Here is a 22,500-nt window from a genome sequence, read left to right on the forward strand (position 1 = left end):
TCACCACTATTCTGTCCATACTCTCAATCCTTCACCACTATTCTGTCCACCTCTCTAGAGTTAACCAGTACTCTCAATCCTTCACCACTATTCTGTCCACCTCTCATGCAAGAGTTAACCAGTACTCTCAATCCTTCACCACTATTCTGTCCACCTCTCTATGCAAGAGTTAACCAGTACTCTCAATCCTTCACCACTATTCTGTCCACCTCTCCAATGCAGAGTTAACCAGTACTCTCAATCCTTCACCACTATTCTGTCCACCTCTCCAATGCAAGAGTTAACCAGTACTCTCAATCCTTCACCACTATTCTGTCCACCTCTCAATGCAAGAGTTAACCAGTACTCTCAATCCTTCACCACTATTCTGTCCACCTCTCTAATGCAAGAGTTAACCAGTACTCTCAATCCTTCACCACTATTCTGTCCACCTCTCCTAAGAGTTAACCAGTACTCTCAATCCTTCACCACTATTCTGTCCACCTCTCAATGCAAGAGTTAACCAGTACTCTCAATCCTTCACCACTATTCTGTCCACCTCTCAATGCAAGAGTTAACCAGTACTCTCAATCCTTCACCACTATTCTGTCCACCTCTCATGCAAGAGTTAACCAGTACTCTCAATCCTTCACCACTATTCTGTCCACCTCTCCAATGCAAGAGTTAACCAGTACTCTCAATCCTTCACCACTATTCTGTCCACCTCTCCAGTGCAAGAGTTAACCAGTACTCTCAATCCTTCACCACTATTCTGTCCACCTCTCCAGTGCAAGAGTTAACCAGTACTCTCAATCCTTCACCACTATTCTGTCCACCTCTCTAATGCAAGAGTTAACCAGTACTCTCAATCCTTCACCACTATTCTGTCCACCTCTCCAATGCAAGAGTTAACCAGTACTCTCAATCCTTCACCACTATTCTGTCCACCTCCCCAGTATGCAAGAGTTAACCAGTAGTTAACCAGTACTCTCAATCCTTCACCACTATTCTGTCCACCTCTCCTGCAAGAGTTAACCAGTACTCTCAATCCTTCACCACTATTCTGTCCACCTCTCCAATGCAAGAGTTAACCAGTACTCTCAATCCTTCACCACTATTCTGTCCACCTCCAATGCAAGAGTTAACCAGTACTCTCAATCCTTCACCACTATTCTGTCCACCTCCCAATGCAAGAGTTAACCAGTACTCTCAATCCTTCACCACTATTCTGTCCACCTCCAATGCAAGAGTTAACCAGTACTCTCAATCCTTCACCACTATTCTGTCCACCTCTCAATGCAAGAGTTAACCAGTACTCTCAATCCTTCACCACTATTCTGTCCACCTCTCCAATGCAAGAGTTAACCAGTACTCTCAATCCTTCACCACTATTCTGTCCACCTCTCAATGCAAGAGTTAACCAGTACTCTCAATCCTTCACCACTATTCTGTCCACCTCTCCATGCAAGAGTTAACCAGTACTCTCAATCCTTCACCACTATTCTGTCCACCTCTCCAATGCAAGAGTTAACCAGTACTCTCAATCCTTCACCACTATTCTGTCCACCTCTCATGCAAGAGTTAACCAGTACTCTCAATCCTTCACCACTATTCTGTCCACCTCTCAATGCAAGAGTTAACCAGTACTCTCAATCCTTCACCACTATTCTGTCCACCTCTCTATGCAAGAGTTAACCAGTACTCTCAATCCTTCACCACTATTCTGTCCACCTCTCATGCAAGAGTTAACCAGTACTCTCAATCCTTCACCACTATTCTGTCCACCTCTCCTGCAAGAGTTAACCAGTACTCTCAATCCTTCACCACTATTCTGTCCACCTCTCTGCAAGAGTTAACCAGTACTCTCAATCCTTCACCACTATTCTGTCCACCTCTCCATGCAAGAGTTAACCAGTACTCTCAATCCTTCACCACTATTCTGTCCACCTCTCCTGCAAGAGTTAACCAGTACTCTCAATCCTTCACCACTATTCTGTCCACCTCCCAATGCAAGAGTTAACCAGTACTCTCAATCCTTCACCACTATTCTGTCCACCTCTCAAGAGTTAACCAGTACTCTCAATCCTTCACCACTATTCTGTCCACCTCTCCAATGCAAGAGTTAACCAGTACTCTCAATCCTTCACCACTATTCTGTCCACCTCTCAAGAGTTAACCAGTACTCTCAATCCTTCACCACTATTCTGTCCACCTCTCCAATGCAAGAGTTAACCAGTACTCTCAATCCTTCACCACTATTCTGTCCACCTCTGCAAGAGTTAACCAGTACTCTCAATCCTTCACCACTATTCTGTCCACCTCTCTGCAGAGTTAACCAGTACTCTCAATCCTTCACCACTATTCTGTCCACCTCTCTAATGCAAGAGTTAACCAGTACTCTCAATCCTTCACCACTATTCTGTCCACCTCTCTAGAGTTAACCAGTACTCTCAATCCTTCACCACTATTCTGTCCACCTCTCTAGAGTTAACCAGTACTCTCAATCCTTCACCACTACTCTGTCCACCTCTCTAGAGTTAACCAGCACTCTCAATCCTTCACCACCACCACCACCACCACCTATAACACCCTTCCTAACCCACAGATCTCGAGTCATGAAGGAGAGAGGAGTGTGATGCTGTCGCCTTACAGTGTGTGGAGTGTGTTGTCTCTGGCTTACTTCGGCGCCCTTGGCAACACACAGCGGGAGTTAGAGAGCGTCCTGGGTTTCGTCAACAAGACACACACTCTCTCTAACTGGAACGCACTCAGATTCTTGTAGGTTTGAAGTGTTTTTGTGGTGTTTTTTGGTGTTTTTTTAGTTTTTTAGTTTTTTGGTGTTTTTTTGGTGTTTTTTGGTGTTTTAAAGTGCCCTGGGTTACGTCAACAAGACACACACTCTCTCTAACTGGAACGCACTCAGATTCTTGTAGGTTTTAAGTGTTTTTTGGTGTTTTTTGGGTGTTTTTTGAGTTTTTTGGTATGTTTTGGTGTTTTTTGGTGTTTTTGGTGTTTTTCGGTGTTTTAAAGTGCCCTGGGTTTCATCAACAAGACACACACTCGCTCTAACTGGAACGCACTCAGGTTCTTCTAAGTTTGAAGTGTTTCTGTGTGTTTTTGAGGTGTTTTAAAAGTGCGGTGTTTTTTTTTTTTATGTGTGTGTGTGTGTGTGTGTGTGTGTGTGTGTGTGTGTGTGTGTGTGTGTATGTATGTGTGTAATTCACCTCAGTCGCCTGCTGGTCACCCCGCCAGTCTTCCCCATTACGGAGCGAGGTCAGAGCTCATAGACCGATCTTGGTGAGACTGAGACCACAACACACTCCACACACCGGGACAGCGAGGCCACAACCCTCCAGTTACACCCTACCTATTTACTGCTGCCTCAACACACCCTACACATTAACACACCACAACACACTCCACACACCGGGACAGCGAGGCCACAACCCCTCCAGTTACACCCCGTACCTATTTACTGCTGCCTCAACACACCCTACACATTAACAGCTGCACCCATTAGCCTTGCCACTTCCCGGGACTCGAACCATGGCCCTCTTGATTGTGAGTCGAACGTGCTAACCACTACACTACGTGGCATTTGTGTGTGTGTGTACGTGTATGTGTGTGTGCTTTTCTTGTGCGTGTGTTTTTTTTTTTTTAGTTTCTTTAATTTACTCTCTCTCTCTCTCTTTCTCTCTCTCTCTCTCTCTCTCTCACAGCTTGGAGGGAGGTTCTGGGGGCGCCACCCTCAATGTTGCCAACAGCGGTTATTTCTCAAACTCTCTTGACCTGAATCGCTGTTTGACCTCACGCCTGTTTGACCTCCAGGTGGTGGACTTCACGAAGAACGAGGTGAGAGAGAGAGAGAGAGAGAGAGAGAGAGAGAGAGAGAGAGAGAGAGAGAGAGAGAGTTGTAAGTAAGAGAGAGAGAGAGCTAGTTTTAAAAGTGAGAGTTTTGAGAAAGAGAGAGAGAGAGAGAGAGAGAGAGAGAGAGAGAGAGAGAGAGAGAGAGAGTGAGAGTTTTGTGAGAAGAGAGAGAGAGAGAGAGAGAGAGAGAGAGAGAGAGAGAGAGAGAGTTTTAAAGTGAGTTTTGAGAGAGAGAGAGAGAGAGAGAGAGTTTTAGAGAGAGAGAGTAGAGAGAGAGAGAGAGAGAGAGAGAGAGAGAGAGAGAGAGAGAGAGAGAGAGAGTTTTAAGAAAGAGAGAGAGAGAGAGAGAGAGAGAGAGAGAGAGAGAGAGAGAGAGAGAGAGAGAGAGATAGTTTTAAAAGTGAGAGTTTTGAGAGAGAGAGAGAGAGAGAGAGTTTTAAAAGTGAGTTTTGAGAGAGAGAGAGAGAGAGAGTTTAAAAGTTTGAGAGAGAGAGAGAGAGAGAGAGAGTTTTAGAGAGAGAGAGAGAGAGAGAGAGAGAGAGAGAGAGAGAGAGAGAGCGAGAGAGTTGCAAGTAAGAGAGAAAGAGAGCTAGTTTTAAAAGTGAGAGTTTTGAGAGAGAGAGAGAGAGAGAGAGAGAGAGACAGAGAGTTTTAAAAGTGAGAGTTTTGAGAGAGAGAGAGAGAGAGAGATACACACTTAACCCAACCAAATTTAACCTAACCTGACCTTTCCTGACCTTTCCTGACCTTCCCACACCAGGTCGCACGTCAAGCCATCAACAGGGACGTCAACACCACCACGCAAGGTCGGATATCCGAGCTCATCACCTTCTTACCTCAGAATACCCGGTTTGTCTTGATCAACGCCATTTTCTTCAAAGGCATGTGGGAGACGGAATTTGACCCTGAATTGACCCAGCCTCATGAGTTCCTGGTCCCCCCTGGCGTGTCCTCAGGGTCCGTGCCAATGATGAACAGGGTCGACTCAATTGTGGCTGGTATGTTCTAGGTGTTTTGGGGTGTTTTGTGGTGTTTTGTGGTGTTTTGTGTGTTTTTTTAGTGTTTTTTGGTGGTTTTTGAGTGTTTTGGTGGGGTTTTGAGTGTTTTGGTGGGGTTTTTGGGGTGGTTTGGGGTGTTTTGAGTGTTTTTGGGGTGGTTTGGGGTGTTTTGTGGTGTTTTGAGTGGTGTTTTAGGGTGTTTTGGTGGTGTTTTAGGGTGTTTTGTGGTGTTTTTGAGTGTTTTTGGGATGTTTTGGGTGTTCTTGAGTGTTCATGGGTGTTCCTGAGTGTTCATGGGTGTTCCTGAGTGTTTTGTGGTGTTTTGGTGTGTTTTTGTTTTTGTTAGTTTTGTGGTGTTTTGGGATGTTTTGTGGTGTTTTAGTGTGTTTTAAAATGTTTTTGTGTGTTTTTGTGTGTTTTAGGGTGTTTTTGTGTGTTTTAGGGTGTTTTTGTGTGTTTTAAGGTGTTTTTGTGGTGTGTTGGTGTGTTTTGTGGTGTTTTTAAGAATGTTTTACGGTGTTTTGCCGCAGTCTACCACAGTGTACCTCTCCACACAGGCCAAGCAGAAGGTCTGGACGCAATGATGGTGGAACTCCCTTATAAAGATTCTAATGTGTCTATGTACCTCCTGCTTCCCAATGACCCTATGGCCCCGACCACCACCCTCACCTCCAGGCTCAACCCCACCACCTTCGCCACCGCAGTCCGAGGCCTTCCCAAGCACAAGGCCTATGTACAGTTGACAATGCCTAAATTCAAGCTGACAGCACGATATGAAGAGGAGCTTAAGCAGGTGGGGGGGAGAGAGAGAGAGAGAGAGAGAGAGAGAGAGAGAGAGAGAGAGAGAGAGAGAGAGAGAGAGAGAGAGAGAGAGAGAGAGAGAGAGAGAGAGAGAGAGAGAGAGAGAGAGAGAGAGAGAGAGAGAGAGAGAGAGAGAGAGAGATTTTGAAAGATGAGAATGACTGAGAGAGAGAGATTTTGAAAGATAGAATGACTGAGAGAGAGAGAGTTTTGAGAGAGAGAGAGAGAGAGAGAGAGTTTTGAGAGTTTTGAGAGAGAGAGAGAGAGAGAGAGAGAGAGAGAGAGTTTTGAAAGATAGAGAATGACTGAAAGAGAGAGAGAGAGTTTTGAAAGATAGAATGACTGAGAGAGAGAGAGAGAGAGAAAGTTTTGAAAGATAGAGAATGACTGAGAGAGAGAGAGATTGGATTAATTGAGAGAGAGAGAGAGAGAGAGAGAGAGAGAGAGAGAGAGAGTTTTGAAAGATAGAGAATGACTGAAAGAGAGAGAGAGAGAGAGAGAGAGTTTTGAAAGATAGAGAATGACTGAGAGAGAGAGAGAGAGAGAGAGAGAGAGAGAGAGAGTTTTGAAAGATAGAGAATGACTGAAAGAGAGAGAGAGAGAGAGAGAGAGAGATAGAGAATGACTGAGAGAGAGAGAGAGAGAGAGAGAGAAAGATAGAGAATGACTGAAAGAGAGAGAGAGAGTTTTGAAAGATAGAGAATGACTGAAAGAGAGAGAAAGAGAGAGAGAGAGAAAGGAAGAAGAAGAAAGAGATTTTGATTAATTGAGAGAGAGAGAGAGAGTTTTGAAAGAAAGAGACACACACAGACACACAAACACACACACACACACACACACACACACACACACACACACACCCAACTTTCACTAATTCACTCAAAATTCCCCCTACAGGCTCTCTCATCTCTGGGGGTCAAGTCGCTGTTTGACCCACGAAGAGTTGACCTGACTGGCTTCTCTGTCACCAGTCCGCCCTTGTTTGTTGACACGGCCATTCACCAAGCCACTGTGGAGGTCAATGAAGAGGGGACAGTGGCTGCGGCTGCTACTGGTGAGATAGAGAGAGAGATAGAGATAGAGATAGAGAGAGTTTAGATTAAGATTAATATGAAGGGGAATTTATGAGAAAGGAGATTAATGATTAGAGATTAGAGATTAGAGAAAGATGGAAATGAGAAATGAAAGTTAAATTATGAGAGAAAATGACTACTGGTGAGATTAGAGATTAGAGATAGAGAGATTAGAGAAAGATAAAAATATATAGGAATTATGACTACTGGTACTACTGATTAGAGATTACAGATTAGAGATTAGAGATAGACTTAATAAATGAAAGAAAAACAGCCCTAGACAGCCCTAAACAGCCCTAGATAGCCCTAGACAGCCCTGAACAGCCCTTCTCCCCCCCCCACAGCCCTCATTGACACCCCCATAGACCCACAAAACCCCTAACCTAACCAATTATTGAAGATTTTAACCTATTTTTGGATGATTTAGGTGGTTAAACAGCCCTAGACAGCCCTGAACAGCCCTAAACAGCCCTTCTCCCCCCACAGCCCTCATCGACACCCTCATAGACCTACAGAACCCCTAACGTAACCAATTATTGAAGATTTTAACCTATTTTTGTACGATTTAAGTGGTTAAACAGCACTAGACAGCCTTAAACAGCCCTGAACAGCCCTAACCACCCTTTCTTCCCCCACCACAGCCCTCATCGACACCCCCATAGACCTACAAAACCCCTAACGTAACCAATTATTGAAAATTTTAACCTATTTTTGTATGATTTAGATGGTTAAACAGCCATAAACAGCCCTGAACAGCCCTAGACAGCCCTGAACAGCCCTTCTCCCCCCCACAGCCCTCATCAACACCCCCATAGACCTACAAAACCCATAACGTAACCAATTATTGAAGATTTTGATGGTTAAACAGCACTAGACAGCCTTAAACAGCCCTGAACAGCCCTAGACAGCCATAGACAGCCCTAACCACCCTTTCTCCCCCCCCCACAGCCCTCATCGACACCCGCATAGGCCCACAGACGCCCATGCCCATTGTTTTCAATAGGCCTTTCGTCTTCATGATCGTGGAGAAGAGGACGCAGATTCCTTTGTTTGTCGGAAAGGTCACCTCTGCCGCTGATCTCGAAGCACTGTGAGGAGGAGGAGGAGGAGGAGGAGGAGGAAGAGGAAGAGGAAGAGGAAGAGGAAGAGGAAGAGGAAGAGGAGGAGGAGGAGGAGGAGGAGGAGTGGTTGTTTTGGTAAGATTTCAATATTTTGGATTTGTTAAAAAGAGAGAGAGAGAGAGAGAGAGAGAGAGAGAGAGAGAGAGAGAGAGAGAATATCAACATACTCTCACTCTCTCTCTCTCTCTATCTATCTATCTATCAAACAATGTCCGTCTGTGTGTGCATCTGTGTCTGTATGTGCGTGTGTCTGTCTCACAATCACAAACACCAAGATTACTTAACTACACAAAATAGGGAATTATATATATGTAACTAGGTATTATTACAAGTTTTATTAGTAATTGTCACTGGATATGTAACAAAAATAATAATAATAATAATAATAATAATAATTTGGGTTATTATTACATTTAAATATTCATTCTCTATTTCTCCTAGTTCTTCTTCTTCTTTCTGAAAAAAAATAGATAGATAGACAGACAGACAGACAGACAGACAATTTATTTCAAGCAAGACATAAAATCTCGTCAAAAACACCCAAATATCAATCAAATAAAGCTTCCACTCGAATGCCAGTCCCCTAGCAGGTCTGAGAGTTAGCCACAATGCATGGATGTGTTCAAAGGTCCTTAAATGCAGTGAAGTTAGGAAGGTGGAGACACAGAAGCAGGCAGGGACTTCCAGAGTGTGCTAGAGAATAGTGGTGAAGGATTGAGAGTACTGGTTAACTCTAGAGAGGTGGACAGAATAGTGGTGAAGGATTGAGAGTACTGGTTAACTCTAGAGAGGTGGACAGAATAGTGGTGAAGGATTGAGAGTACTGGTTAACTCTTGCATTGGAGAGGTGGACAGAATAGTGGTGAAGGATTGAGAGTACTGGTTAACTCTAGAGAGGTGGACAGAATAGTGGTGAAGGATTGAGAGTACTGGTTAACTCTTGCATTGGAGAGGTGGACAGAATAGTGGTGAAGGATTGAGAGTACTGGTTAACTCTAGAGAGGTGGACAGAATAGTGGTGAAGGATTGAGAGTACTGGTTAACTCTTGCATTAGAGAGGTGGACAGAATAGTGGTGAAGGATTGAGAGTACTGGTTAACTCTAGAGAGGTGGACAGAATAGTGGTGAAGGATTGAGAGTACTGGTTAACTCTTGCATTGGAGAGGTGGACAGAATAGTGGTGAAGGATTGAGAGTACTGGTTAACTCTTGCATTGGAGAGGTGGACAGAATAGTGGTGAAGGATTGAGAGTACTGGTTAACTCTTGCATTGGAGAGGTGGACAGAATAGTGGTGAAGGATTGAGAGTACTGGTTAACTCTTGCATTTTTGGGTGTTTTGGGTGTTTTTGGGGTGTTTTGAGGTGTTTTGAGGTGTTTTGGGATGTTTTGAGGTGTTTTGGGATGTTTTGAGGTGTTTTGGGATGTTTTGAGGTGTTTTGAGGTGTTTCAAGGTGTTTTGGGATGTTTTGAGGTGTTATGAGGTGTTATGGGGTGTTTTGAGGTGTTTTGAGGTGTTTTGAAGTGTTATGGGGTGTTTTGAAGTGTTATGGGGTGTTTTGAAGTGTTATGGGGTGTTTTGAAGTGTTTTGAGGTGTTTAAGAGGTATTTTAAGCTGTTTAAATGTGTTTTGAGTGTTTTAGCATGGTTTAGTGCGTTCTCCATGCGTTTAAAGTGTGCGCTGCTCCCCCACCCACCTCAAGCTTGCATCCTGAGGGCCCCATCCAGCCTCACCACCTCCCCATTCATCATAGGGTTCCCCACAATTGCCTCCACCAGCTGTGCATACTCGTCAGGGTCTCCGAGACGCTTGGGGAAGGGAACAGTTGTGGCCAGGAACGACTGCACCTTTTCTGGTAACGACTCAAGGAGGGGTGTCTTGAAGAGGCCTGTTGGGGGGGGGTGTGTTACTATGGGGTGGGGGAAGAGAGCTGGGGGCGGTGTTACTAATCCACCACAAAAACTCCACAAAAACATCACAAATACACAAAAAAACACCCCAAAAACATTAAAAAAACACATAACACCCAAAAAACACCACAATAACATCCTAATACATCCTAAAACATGCAAAACACCCCAAAACACCAGTAAACACCCAAAATACAAAAACACCCCAAATCACCCAAGAAAACACTAAACACCCCAAAACACACCACAAACACCCCAAACACACCACACACAAAAACACCACAAAAACACCACAAATCAAAACAAAAACCCCAAACACCCAAAAAACACCTAAACACCCAAAAAACACACAAAAACACAAAAAACACCCCAAAACACCCTAAAAACACCCTAACACACGCACCAGGAGCCACAGTGCACACTCTGATGCCGAGGGAAGCCACATCACGGGCCAGGGCAAAGTCAGACCAATGCCCCTTTGCTGGCCGAATAGGCAGCCTGACCCATCTGTCCATCAAACGCAGCGATACTGGCTGTATTAATCACCACCCCAAAAACATACAAAAACACACAAAACACCCCAAAACACCCATAACACCAAAAACACAAAACACCCCTAAAACACATAAAACACACAAAACACACTAAACACACAAAACACTAAAACACACAAAACACCCAAAACACCTAAAACACCTAAACACAAAAACACCAAACACAAAAACAAAACACACACAAAACACCCTAAAAACACACAAAAACACCAATAAACACCCTAACACACGCACCAGGAGCCACAGTGCACACTCTGATGCCGAGGGAAGCCACATCACGGGCCAGGGGCAAAGTCAGAGCCACAATGCCCCCCTTACTGGCCGAATAGGCAGCCTGACCCATCTGTCCATCAAACGCAGCGATACTGGCTGTGTTGATCACCACCCCACGCTGTCCCTGGTCATTGGGGGTGTTCTGGGCCATTAGACTCACAGCTACTCTTGTCACGTTGAATGTACCACCTAAATTGACCTGCAAAGGGTACATTTCAAGGGGTTTATTGAGGTTAAAGGTATATTTTGAGGGTTTATTGAGTTTTTAAAGGGTTTTTTGTGGTGGTGTTATAATTTTAAGGGTTTTTGTGGTGAAATTGTGTTTTTAAGGGTGTTTTGGGAGGGTTTATGGTGTTTTTAAGGGTTTTGGGAAGGTTTATGGTGTTTTTAAGGGTGTTTTTTGTGGTGAAATGGTGTTTTAAAGGGTGTTATTATGATTTTGGGGTTTTTACAGGGTGTCTGAGGGTTTATGGTGTTTTTAAGGGTGTTTTGTGGTGAAATGGTGTTTTAAAGGGTGTTATTATGATTTTGGGGTTTCTTAAGGGGGTTTTGGGAGGGTTTATGGTGTTTTTAAGGGTGTTTTGTGGCGAAATAGTGTTTTAAAGGGTGTTATTATGATCTTGGGGTTTTTAAGGATGTTTTTGAGGGTTTATGGTGTTTTTAGGGTGTTTTGTGGTGAAATGGTGTTTTAAAGGGTGTTATTATGATCTTGGGTTTTTTTAAGGGTGTTTTTGAGGGTTTATGGTGTTTTTAAGGGTGTGTTTTGTGGCGAAATAGTGTTTTAAAGGGTGTTATTATGATCTTGGGGTTTTTTAAGGGTGTTTTTGAGGGTTTATGGTGTTTTTAAGGGTGTTTTGTGGCGAAATAGTGTTTTAAAGGGTGTTATTATGATTTAGGGTTTTTTTTAAGGGGGTTTTTGAGGGTTTATGGTGTTTTAAAGGTGTTTTGTGAAACAGTGTTTTAAAGGGTGTTATTATGATTTTGGGGTTTTACAGGGGTTTTAAGGGTTTATGGTGTTTTAAGGGTGTTTTGTGGCGAAAACAGTGTTTTAAAGGGTGTTATTATGATCTTGGGGTTTTAAGGGGTTTTGAGGGTTTATGGTGTTTTAAAGGTGTTTAAATAGTGTTTTAAAGGGTGTTATTATGATTTTGGGGTTTTTTAAGGGTGTTTTGGGAGGGTTTATGGTGTTTTAAGGGTGTTTTGTGGTGAAATGGTGTTTTAAAGGGTGTTATTATGATTTTGGGGTTTTTTAAGGGTGTTTTGAGGGTTTATGGTGTTTTAAGGGTGTTTTGGTAAAACAGTGTTTTAAAGGGTATTATGATGGGGTTTTAAGGGGTTTGGGAGAGTTTATGTGTTTTATGTAAATAGTGTTTTAAAGGTGTTATTATGATTTTGGGGTTTTTACAGGGTGTTTTTAAGGGTTTATGGTGTTTCAAAGGTGTTTTGTGGTGAAATGGTGTTTTAAAGGGTGTTATTATGATTTTGGGGTTTTTACAGGGTGTTTTTGAGTGTTTATGGTAATTAAAAGGGTGTTTTTATGAGGGTTTATGGTGTTTTATGGGTGTTTTTGTGGTTTTTAATGGGTTTTGTGGTGTTATTGTGACTTTAAGGGTTTGATCAACGGAATGGACCAAGTGGATAATGAGAAACTGATCCTGAGAGAAGAATATGACACTAGAAGCACAAGATTGCATAGTAAGAAGCTGAGGAAGGGAAGATGTCTGAGAGATGTTCAAAAATAGTGAAGAATATGACACTAGAAGCACAAGATTGCATAGTAAGAAGCTGAGGAAGGGAAGATGTCTGAGAGATGTTAAAAATAGTGAAGAATATGACACTAGAAGCACAAGATTCTGAGGAAGGAAGATGTCTGAGAGATGTTAAAAAATAGTGAAGAATATGACACTAGAAGCACAAGATTGCATAGTAAGAAGCCGAGGAAGGGAAGATGTCTGAGAGATGTTAAAAAATAGAGTTTCCCGCAAAGATGTGTAGAGAATTGGTGGTGTCAACAATAAGAGCGCAGAGCTTTGAAGAAAAATTGGATAAGTGTAGATATGGAGACAGGGCCCTGGAAAACTACAACACACACACACACACACACACACACACACACACACACACACACACACCGTTTGGACCCTCATAAAGTCTTCGAAGGAGTGGACTGTCCCCTTGTTGTGGTTGTACACTTTAGCAGCGACACCTATGCCAGCACAGTTCACTGCCACGTCCAGCCGTCCGAATCTCTCCTTGCAGGCCGCCACCGCCCCCTCCACATCCCCCGGCAAGGTCACCTGGCGGGGGAATGGGGGTGGTTTGTGGTGAAAATTATTTGTAGTGGTGGTGGTGGAGGAGGAGGAGGAGGAGGAGGAGAGAGACTGAGGAGGAGGAGGAGAGAGAGAGAGGAGGAGAGAGAGAGAGAGAGAGAGAGAGAGAGAGAGAGAGAGAGAGAGAGAGAGATTAAAGTAGATTAGCTTAATATTACAACTACAACTACTACTACTAACAACTACTACTACTACTACTACTACTACTACTACTACTACTACTACTACTACTACTACTACTACTACTACTTACATCAGTGGGCACAAACACCACTTGGTCTGACCCGATCTCCTCCGCGACCTTTAACCCCTCAGAGGCTTTGAGGTCACAGAGCACCACACGCCCCCCCTGCCGCGCCACACGCTGGACTGTGGCACGCCCTAGACCAGAGGCGCCCCCAGACACCAGCGCCACCACACCCTGCCAAGAGGAGGAGGAGGAGGAGGAGGAGAAGAAGAAGAAGAAGAAGGAGGAGGAGGAAGAGGAGGGATATTAACACTCAAACCTATTTTTCTCCATTATTTCACTACAAACACCCACAATTCTCAGCACACGCCACCCACATGACCTCATCCAGCCCCCGAGGTCACAGCAGGTCACGGGGTCACGTCATAAGGGCGAAAACACGCTGAAATATGGCCTACTTTGAACATTTTGCTGGTTTGTTTTGGTCAGCCGGCTCGAGAGTGAGGGCTCGGTCTGGGTCCTTTAAAAATACACCAAAATACACCAAATACACCAATATACACCATAATACAATAAAGAAAAATAAAATACTACTTAATCAATCAAAAACACATCGAAATACACCAATATACACCCAAAATACACCCAAATACTCCCAAATACTCCCAAATACACCCAAATACAGCAAAATACACCAATATACACCATAATACAATAAAGAAAAATAAAATACTACTTAATCAATCAAAAACACATCGAAATACACCAATATACACCCAAAATACACCCAAATACTCCCAAATACACCCAAATACACTGAAATACATCAAAATACACCAGTATACACCATAATACAATAAAGAAAAATAAAATACTACTTAATCAATCAAAAACACATCGAAATACACCAATATACACCCAAAATACACCCAAATACTCCCAAATACACCCAAATACACCAAATACACCAATATACACCATAATACAATAAAGAAAAATAAAATACTACTTAATCAATCAAAAACACATCGAAATACACCAATATACACCCAAAATACACCACCAAATACACCCAAAATACACCCAAATACACCAAAATACAGCAAAATACAGCAAAATGGACCAATATCAAGTAAAGGCTTAGAGAGAGAGAGAGAGAGAGAGAGAGAGAGAAATAAAAAATCTCTCTCTTTCTCTCTCTCTCTCGTATTACAATAAAAAACAAATAATATTTTTTAGATATAAAATGACAAAATTAGTCAAAATAACACAAAAAATACAAAACAAAATAAATAAATAAAAATGGCGGGAAGGAGAGAGAGAGAGAGAGAGAGAGAGAGGAACAGCTGATGAAGAGAACAGAGACGCTGGTTCTAATCTTCATATTTTTGAGGTATTTCTCCTCTCGTGTACCTTGTCCGCCACTGTACCGTACTGCACCGTGTACCTGACCTCCGTACCTACCTGTGTGTGTAATTAGGCACCTGGCGAGCGATTAATTAAGGAGTTATAGGCAAATATGTCATCCAGGTGGTGGTTGTGCGGGTGGTGGTCTTTGTTGACATTTCTACGCGTGATTATTTTTTTGTTATTTTTGTTATTTAATTGAAATGTAATTGGTGTGTGGTGTTTGTAATTGGTCCAGTGAATTACTTATTTGTTTTTTCTCCCCTCAGGTTTGTGTGACGGGTGTGAAATGTGTAATTAGTGGGTTAAAACATTATTAAAGTTTTGATTATTAATTTCGTGGTGTTATTAATGTTACTACTACTACTACTACTACTACTACTACTACTACTAATTGTCTCTAACTCCCCACAGTGTGCATCAGTGGCCTGTACAAGAATTACATAGGTGAGTTATGTAATTAAGTGATTATTATTACTACTACTACTACTACTACTACTACTACTAATAATAATAATAATAATAATAATAATAATACCACCACCACCACCACCACTACTACTACTACTACTACTACTACTACTACTACTACTACTACTACTACTACTACTACTACTACTACTACTACTACTACTACTACTACAACCTAAGCTAACCTAACCTAACTTAACTTAATACAAATACTACTACTACTACTACTACCACCACCACCACCACTACCACCACTACTACTACTACTACCACTACCACCACCACCACCACCACTACTACTACCAAATCCTCCACAGCAATGGGTGAAACAGACTCAGAGGGGAGCGACACCCCCCACACGGCCCCCCAGCAAGAGGAGGGGGCTGAGGGTGTGGGGGCGTTGACCTTGACGACTTCTTCCTTGAGGTGGGCGATGACCTGTGTAAGGTCAGCTGGGGTCATGCAGTCAATAGTGTGGCCAAGCTGGAGGACGCCCTGGATGGTTGGTGTTGTTGTTGTTGTTGTTGTTGTTGTTATTGATTTGTGCTATGATATAATTTCTTACTACTACTACTACTACTACTACTACTACTACTACTACTACTACTACCACCATATTTAAAAAAACTACTACTACTACTACTACTACTACTACTACTACCATATTTAAAAAACTACTACTACTACTACTACTACTACTACTACTACTACTACTACTACTACTACTACCATATTTAAAAACTACTACTACTACTACTACTACTACTACTACTACTACTACTACTACTACTACTACTACTACTACTACCACAATATTAAAAAAAACTACTACTACTACTACTACTACTACTACTACTACTACTACTACCTCTATTTCTAAAACCACTACTACTACTACTACTACTACTACTACTACTACTACTACTACTACTACTACTACTACTACTACTACTACCACAGATCCCTCAATAATGATGTTAGAGGCGGACATACTGCAAGGTCATCTGGAGGTCACAAAGGAGAGTGACCCAACATTGACCTCGACCTTAACCCCCATCATGGCCCACCCCCCCCTCACCACCTCTGACCTGACCTTCAAAATGTGGCTCGATAAGGTCATAGCAGCCAATCAGGTGAGTAGTAGTAGTAGTAGTAGTAGTAGTAGTAGTAGTAGTAGTAGTAGTAGTTACAAGAAATAATATAGAAACATTTTAGAAGACTACACAGAGAGTTTAACCGTTTTCTCAGCATTGTTTCATTTCATCGTGTCATAGCTACTTTATTACTGTGAGTACTTAAGTTTTGTGGATATGTACACGTTCCTTAAACACTGCCAAGTCTAACGGTACCATCGGAAATACTGTAGGTGGTCTGTGAAAAGAGTTACGACAAATAATATCAAAACATTTTACAAGAGCTGAGAGAGACGGGCTAACTTTTTCTTTCAGCTGTTTTGAATTGAACGTGTCATAGTTACTTTATTATTGTGATTACTTAAGTTTTGTGGGTATGTACAGGTTCTTTAAACACTGCCGAGTCTAACGGTATCATCGGAAATACTGTAGGTGGTCTGTGAAAAGAGTTACGACAAATAATATCAAAACATTTTACAAGAGCTGAGAGAGACGGGCTAACTTTTCTTTCAGCTGTTTTGAATTGAACGTGTCATAGTTACTTTATTATTGTGACTACTTAAGTTTTGTGGATATGTACACGTTCCTTAAACACTGCCGAGTCTAACGGTACCATCGGAAATACTGTAGGTGGTCTGTGAAAAGAGCTACGACAAATAATATCAAAACATTTTACAAGAGCTGAGAGAGACGGGCTAACTTTTTCTTTCAGCTGTTTTGAATTCAACATGACATAGTTACTTTATTACTGTGAGTAGTTAAGTTTTGTGGATATGTACACGTTCTTTAAACACTGCCGAGTCTAACGGTACCATCGGAAATACTGTAGGTGGTCTGTGAAAAGAGTTACGACAAATAATATCAAAACATTTTACAAGAGCTGAGAGAGACGGGCTAACTTTTCTTTCAGCTGTTTTGAATTGAACGTGTCATACTTACTTTATTATTGTGACTACTAAAATTTTGTGAGTATGTACAGGTTCCTTAAACACTGCCGAGTCTAACGGTACCATCGGAAATACTGTAGGAGGTCTGTGAAAAGAGCTACGACAAATAATATCAAAACATTTTACAAGAGCTGAGCGAGACGGGCTAACTTTTCTTTCAGCTGTTTTGAATTGAACGTGTCATAGTTACTTTATTATTGTGACTACTTAAGTTTTGTGGGTATGTACACGTTCCACAAACACTGCCGAGTCTAACGGTACCATTGGAAATACTGTAGGAGGTCTGTGAAAAGAGTTACGACAAATAATATCAAAACATTTTAGATCCGAGAGAAATTAATTAACCCAAACAACACAAACAAAACGAGAAAAAACACATCGTAACCTTGCAAAAAACAACATTTAAGGCAACAAATTAGGAAAAAACAAGAATATAAATTAAAAACACACACACACGGACAGACAGACACAGCCTAACCTAACCCAACCTAACCTAATTAATGTTTTTGTTTGATCACACAGGCTGGAAAGAAAAAAGGAATTAAATTGGATTTTAAAGAAATTGGACCTTTGAAGGAGTGTTTGGATTATCTCAAGGCTCAGGGTGACAAGGTAAGACCCTCTCTCTCTCTCTCTCTCTCTCTCTCTCTCTCTCTCTCTCTCTCTCTCTCGTGAAGGAGGACGAGGTGTTTTTGAGTGTTTTGAAATGATATTGTGTTTTTTTGTGTGTTTTTGTTTTCTCTCTCTCTCTCTCTCTCTCTCTCTCTCTCTCTCTCTCTCTCTCTCTCTCTCTCTCTCTCTCTCTCTCTCTCTCTCTCTCTCTCTCTCAGATAAACAAAACAATAATAATAATAATAATAAAACAACCTCTCTCTCTCTCTCTCTCTCTCTCTCTCTCTCTCTCTCTCTCTCTCTCTCTCTCTCTCTCCCCCAGGTTAGCTTCCCAGTGTGGCTAAATGCGGATATTCTGCCTGGGCCATTTGACAGCACCGCCACACCTCTTCCTGCTGGCGAGTTTGTGTCTAGCTGTGTTGACATTTTGCCACAGGTACAGTGTTGCCAGATTGGGCCATTTTTCACCCATTTTTGACCCATTCAGTACTGGGACACATTTTTACTAAGAGTTTTGTGGACCATTAGACCATTTTATTGACATTACTAAGGGTTAATGGCCACTGTCTTCACTATTTTAAGCCATTCAGTACTGGGACATGTTTTTACTACGAGTTTTGTGTACCATTAGACCATTTTATTGACATTAGTAAGGGTTAATGGCCACAGTCTTCACTATTTTAAGCCATTCAGTACTGGGACATGTTTTTACCTTGAGTTTTGTGTACCATTAGACCATTTTATTGACATTAGCAAGGGTTAATGGCCAGTCTTCACTATTTTAACCCATTCAGTACTGGGACACATTTTTACTGCAAGTTTTGTGTACCATTAGACCATTTTATTGACATTAGCAAGGGTTAATGGCCACAGTCTTCACTATTTTAACCCCTTCAGTACTGGGACATGTTTTTACTATGAGTTTTGTGCACCATTAGACCATTTTTATTGCCTGCAGAAGATTAATGGCCACAGTCTTCACTATTTTAACCCATTCAGTACTGGGACATGTTTTTACCTTGAGTTTTGTGCACCATTAGACCATTTTATTGACATTAGTAAGGGTTAATGGCCAGTTTTCACCATTTTAACCCCTTCAGTACTGGGACATGTTTTTACTTTAGTTTTGTGTACCATTAGACCATTTTATTGACATTAGCAAGGGTTAATGGCCACAGTCTTCACTATTTTAACCCCTTCAGTACTGGGACACATTTTTACCTTGAGTTTTGTGCACCATTAGACCATTTTATTGACATTATTAAGGGTTAATGGCCAGTTTTCACTATTTTAACCCCTTCAGTACTGGGACACATTTTTACCGTGAGTTTTGTGTACCATTAGACCATTTTATTGACATTAGTAAGGTTTAATGGCCACAGTCTTCACTATTTTAACCCCTTCAGTACTGGGACATGTTTTTACCTTGAGTTTTGTGTACCATTAGACCATTTTATTGACATCAGTAAGGGTGTATGGCCAGTCTTCACTATTTTAACCCCTTCAGTACTGGGACATGTTTTTATCTTGAGTTTTGTGTACCATTAGACCATTTTATTGACATTAGTAAGGTTTAATGGCCACAGTCTTCACTATTTTAACCCATTCAGAACTGGGACATGTTTTTACCGTGAGTTTTGTGTACCATTAGACCATTTTATTGACATTAGCAAGGGTTAATGGCCACAGTCTTCACTATTTTAACCCCTTCAGTACTGGGACACATTTTTACTACGAGTTTTGTGTGCCATTAGACCATTTTATTGACATTAGTAAGGGTTAATGGCCACAGTCTTCACTATTTTAACCCCTTCAGTACTGGGACACATTTTTACCTTGAGTTTTGTGTACCATTAGACCATTTTATTGACATTAGCAAGGGTTAATGGCCACAGTCTTCATTATTTTAACCCATTCAGTACTGGGACATGTTTTTACCGTGAGTTTTGTGTGCCATTAGACCATTTTATTGACATTAGCAAGGGTTAATGGCCACAGTCTTCACCATTTTAACCCCTTCAGTACTGGGACACATTTTTACCTTGAGTTTTGTGTACCATTAGACCATTTTATTGACATTAGCAAGGGTGTATGGAGGGCACAAGATTAATGGCCACAGTCTTCACTATTTTAACCCCTTCAGTACTGGGACACATTTTTACCTTGAGTTTTGTGTACCATTAGACCATTTTATTGACATTAGCAAGGGTGTATGGAGGGCACAAGATTAATGGCCACAGTCTTCACTATTTTAACCCCTTCAGTACTGGGACACATTCTTACCTTGAGTTTTGTGTACCATTAGACCATTTTATTGACATTTTTTGTGGATATCTTTAAAATACCCACATATCCACACACACTCAAGCAATATTTAGTGAATTTTTGCCTGTTTTAAGTGGATTTCTCTATTTCAAGTGGATATTTTGATGTTTAAGTGGATTTTTTCAGTAATTTGTGTGGATATCTTCAATATAGCCACATATCCACACAGCCTCAAGCAATATTTAGTGATTTTTTGCCTGTTTTAAGTGGATTTCTCTATTTCAAGTGGATATTTTGATGTTTAAGTGGATTTTTTCAGTAATTTGTGTGGATATCTTCAAAATATCCACTTATCCACACACACTCAAGCAATATTTAGTGATTTTTTGCCTGTTTTAAGTGGATTTCTCGATTTCAAGTGGATATTTTGATGTTTAATTTGTAGTGGATATCTTCAAAATATTCACTTATCCACACACACTCAAGCAATATTTAGTGAATTTTTAGCTGTTTTAAGTGGATTTCTTTATTTCAAGTGGATATTTTGATGTTTAAGTGGATTTTTTCAGTAATTTGTGTGGATATCTTGAAAATATCCACATATCCACACACACCCAAGCAATATTTAGTGAATTTTTAGGTGTTTTAAGTGGATTTCTATTTCAAGTGGATTTTTTCAGTAATTTGTGTGGATATCTTGAAAATATCCACATATCCACACACCTTGAAGCAATATTTAGTGAATTTTTAGCTGTTTTAAGTGGATTTCTCGATTTCAAGTGGATATTTTCATGTTTAAGTGGATTTTTTCAGTAATTTGTGTGGATATCTTGAAAATATCCACATATCCACACACCTCAAGCAATATTTAGTGAATTTTTGGCTGTTTTAAGTGGATTTCTCGATTTCAAGTGGATATTTTGATGTTTAAGTGGATTTTTTCAGTAATTTGTGTGGATATCTTCAAAATATTCACATATCCACACACCCCCAGGCTACTCTATCCTCGGCTGGACCACACACATCCCGGAGAGCAGTGCTGGGGCGGTGACGAGCGGATATACCCGTGCGGATATTGATCGGATGTGTGAGGTGCTGGATATCCACTCGGTCACCCAGCCTGTGACCTTCCCTATCCGTGCGGCTTTCCTCCCTCACTCCCTGGAGGCACTCGAAGCTCTGTTGGATAATGTATGTGGATATTTGTGGATATTATGTGGATATTTGTGGATATTTTGTGTTTTTGTGGATATTTGCAGTGTGGTTGTTATGGGAAGGTTGAAAAAGGTGGTTTCTAATATATAAATTCTCTCTCTCTCTCTCTCTCTCTCTCTCTCTCTCTCTCTCTCTCTCTCTCTCTCTCTCTCTCTCTCTCTCTCTCTCTCTCTCTCTCTTTCTTTCTCTCTCTCTCTCTCTCTCTCTCTCTCTCTCTCTCTCTCTCTCTCTCTCTCTCTCTCTCTCTCTCCCTCATAGGTCCCAGACAGCACCATCACAATCTGGAGCTCCGAGAAAGACCCGTTTGACCCTATTGCTATTGTGACCTCCCGTGACCTCTTGGGACCTGACGCTGTGTACATTGACCTCCCCCCCTCCCAGATGACCCAGTACCTTGAGGTCATGGGGGGGGAGGGCCTGGGGGGGGCAGGAAAGGGGTCACGGCCTCCCTGTTCCCCACAAGTACCTCTGTGTTAGCAACAGTGGGTATAGTTCTGTGTTCAGCATTGGCAGCACTGTATTTGCATGAGTGAGTGTGTTTGGGGTGTTTGAGGGTGTTTGGGGTGTTTGAGGGTGTTTTGGGTGTGTTTGGGTGTTTTTGGGTGTTTTTGAGTGTGTTTTGTGGTGTTTTGAGTGTGTTTTGTGGTGTTTGAGTGTGTTTTGGGTGTGTTTGGATGTGTTTTGGGTGTGTTTGAGTGTGTTTTGTGTGTTTTGAGTGTGTTTTGATTGTGTTTGAGGATGTTTGGGTGTTTTGAGTGTGTTTGGTGTGTTTTGGGTGTGTTTGAGTGTGTTTGGTGTGTTTTGAGGTGTTTGAGTGTTTTAGGTGTGTTTGAGTGTTTTGGATGTGTTTGGGTGTTTTGGGTGTGTTTGAGTGTGTTTTGGGGTGTTTGAGTGTGTTTTGGGTGTGTTTGAGGATGTTTTAGGTGTGTTTGGTGTGTTTTGGGTGTTTGGTGTGTTTGAGTTTGTTTGTGTGTGTTTTGGAGGTGTTTGGGTGTGTTTTTGGTGTGTTTGAGTGTTTTTTAGGTGTGTTTAAGTGTGTTTGGGTGTGTTTTGGGTGTTTTAGGTGTGTTTGAGTGTGTTGTGGGTGTGTTTGAGTGTTTGAGTGTGTTTGGGTGTGTGTGTGTGGTGTGTTTGAGTGTGTTTGGTGTGTTTAAGTGTGTTTGAGTGTTTTGGTGTGTTTGAGTGTGAGTTTAGTGTGTTTAGTGTGTTTGTGTTTTGAGTGTTTGGGGTTTTAGGTGTGTTTGTGTGTGAGGTTTTGAGTGTTTTGAGTGTGTTTGGGTGTGTTTGAGTGTTTTGGGTGTTTGAGTTTGTTTGTGTGTGTTTTAGTGTTTGGGTGTGTTTTGTGTGTTTGAGTGTTT

The 22,500-nt window shown here is 41.6% G+C and overlaps 3 protein-coding genes across 4 annotated transcripts in view; 2 read left to right on the forward strand and 1 right to left on the reverse strand.

Annotated features, from left to right (window-relative positions):
* LOC123503626 (antichymotrypsin-2-like) overlaps window positions 1–8,235 on the forward strand; it is an 11,593-nt gene extending 3,358 nt beyond the window's left edge. Inside the window, exons 3-8 of one of the 2 annotated variants that reach the window (XM_045253551.1) lie at window positions 2,585–2,757; window positions 3,699–3,831; window positions 4,607–4,844; window positions 5,402–5,637; window positions 6,543–6,699; window positions 7,667–8,235. In XM_045253551.1, coding sequence (XP_045109486.1) covers window positions 2,585–2,757; window positions 3,699–3,831; window positions 4,607–4,844; window positions 5,402–5,637; window positions 6,543–6,699; window positions 7,667–7,812 — 1,083 coding nt within the window. In that variant the 3' untranslated portion in view covers window positions 7,813–8,235. Of the gene's footprint in view, window positions 1–2,584; window positions 2,758–3,698; window positions 3,832–4,606; window positions 4,845–5,401; window positions 5,638–6,542; window positions 6,700–7,204; window positions 7,258–7,666 lie in introns of those variants that run through there. The other variant, XM_045253560.1, reaches the window with a different exon arrangement.
* Window positions 8,236–9,534: 1,299 nt separating this feature from the next.
* On the reverse strand, window positions 9,535–13,634 carry LOC123503647 (3-hydroxyacyl-CoA dehydrogenase type-2-like). The gene is made up of 5 exons (XM_045253586.1): window positions 13,551–13,634; window positions 13,159–13,326; window positions 12,708–12,872; window positions 10,537–10,774; window positions 9,535–9,726 (listed from the first exon to the last, which is right to left on the reverse strand). The coding sequence occupies exons 1-5, from the start codon at window positions 13,557–13,559 to the stop codon at window positions 9,536–9,538; spliced, it is 771 nt and encodes a 256-aa protein (XP_045109521.1). The 5' UTR covers window positions 13,560–13,634; the 3' UTR covers window position 9,535.
* Window positions 13,635–14,428: 794 nt separating this feature from the next.
* Window positions 14,429–21,766, forward strand: LOC123503637 (protein FAM151A-like). The gene is given in 9 exon segments (XM_045253573.1): window positions 14,429–14,485; window positions 15,288–15,472; window positions 15,931–16,103; window positions 17,573–17,662; window positions 17,985–18,098; window positions 20,922–20,931; window positions 20,934–21,118; window positions 21,401–21,577; window positions 21,580–21,766. Coding segments are annotated over 7 exon segments (834 nt in total). The 5' UTR covers window positions 14,429–14,485; window positions 15,288–15,472; window positions 15,931–15,941; the 3' UTR covers window positions 21,676–21,766.
* The last annotated feature ends 734 nt before the right edge of the window (window positions 21,767–22,500 follow it).

This window comes from Portunus trituberculatus, chromosome 2 (assembly GCF_017591435.1).
Source record: "Portunus trituberculatus isolate SZX2019 chromosome 2, ASM1759143v1, whole genome shotgun sequence".
In the NCBI taxonomy this organism is placed as follows: Eukaryota; Metazoa; Arthropoda; class Malacostraca; order Decapoda; family Portunidae; genus Portunus; species Portunus trituberculatus.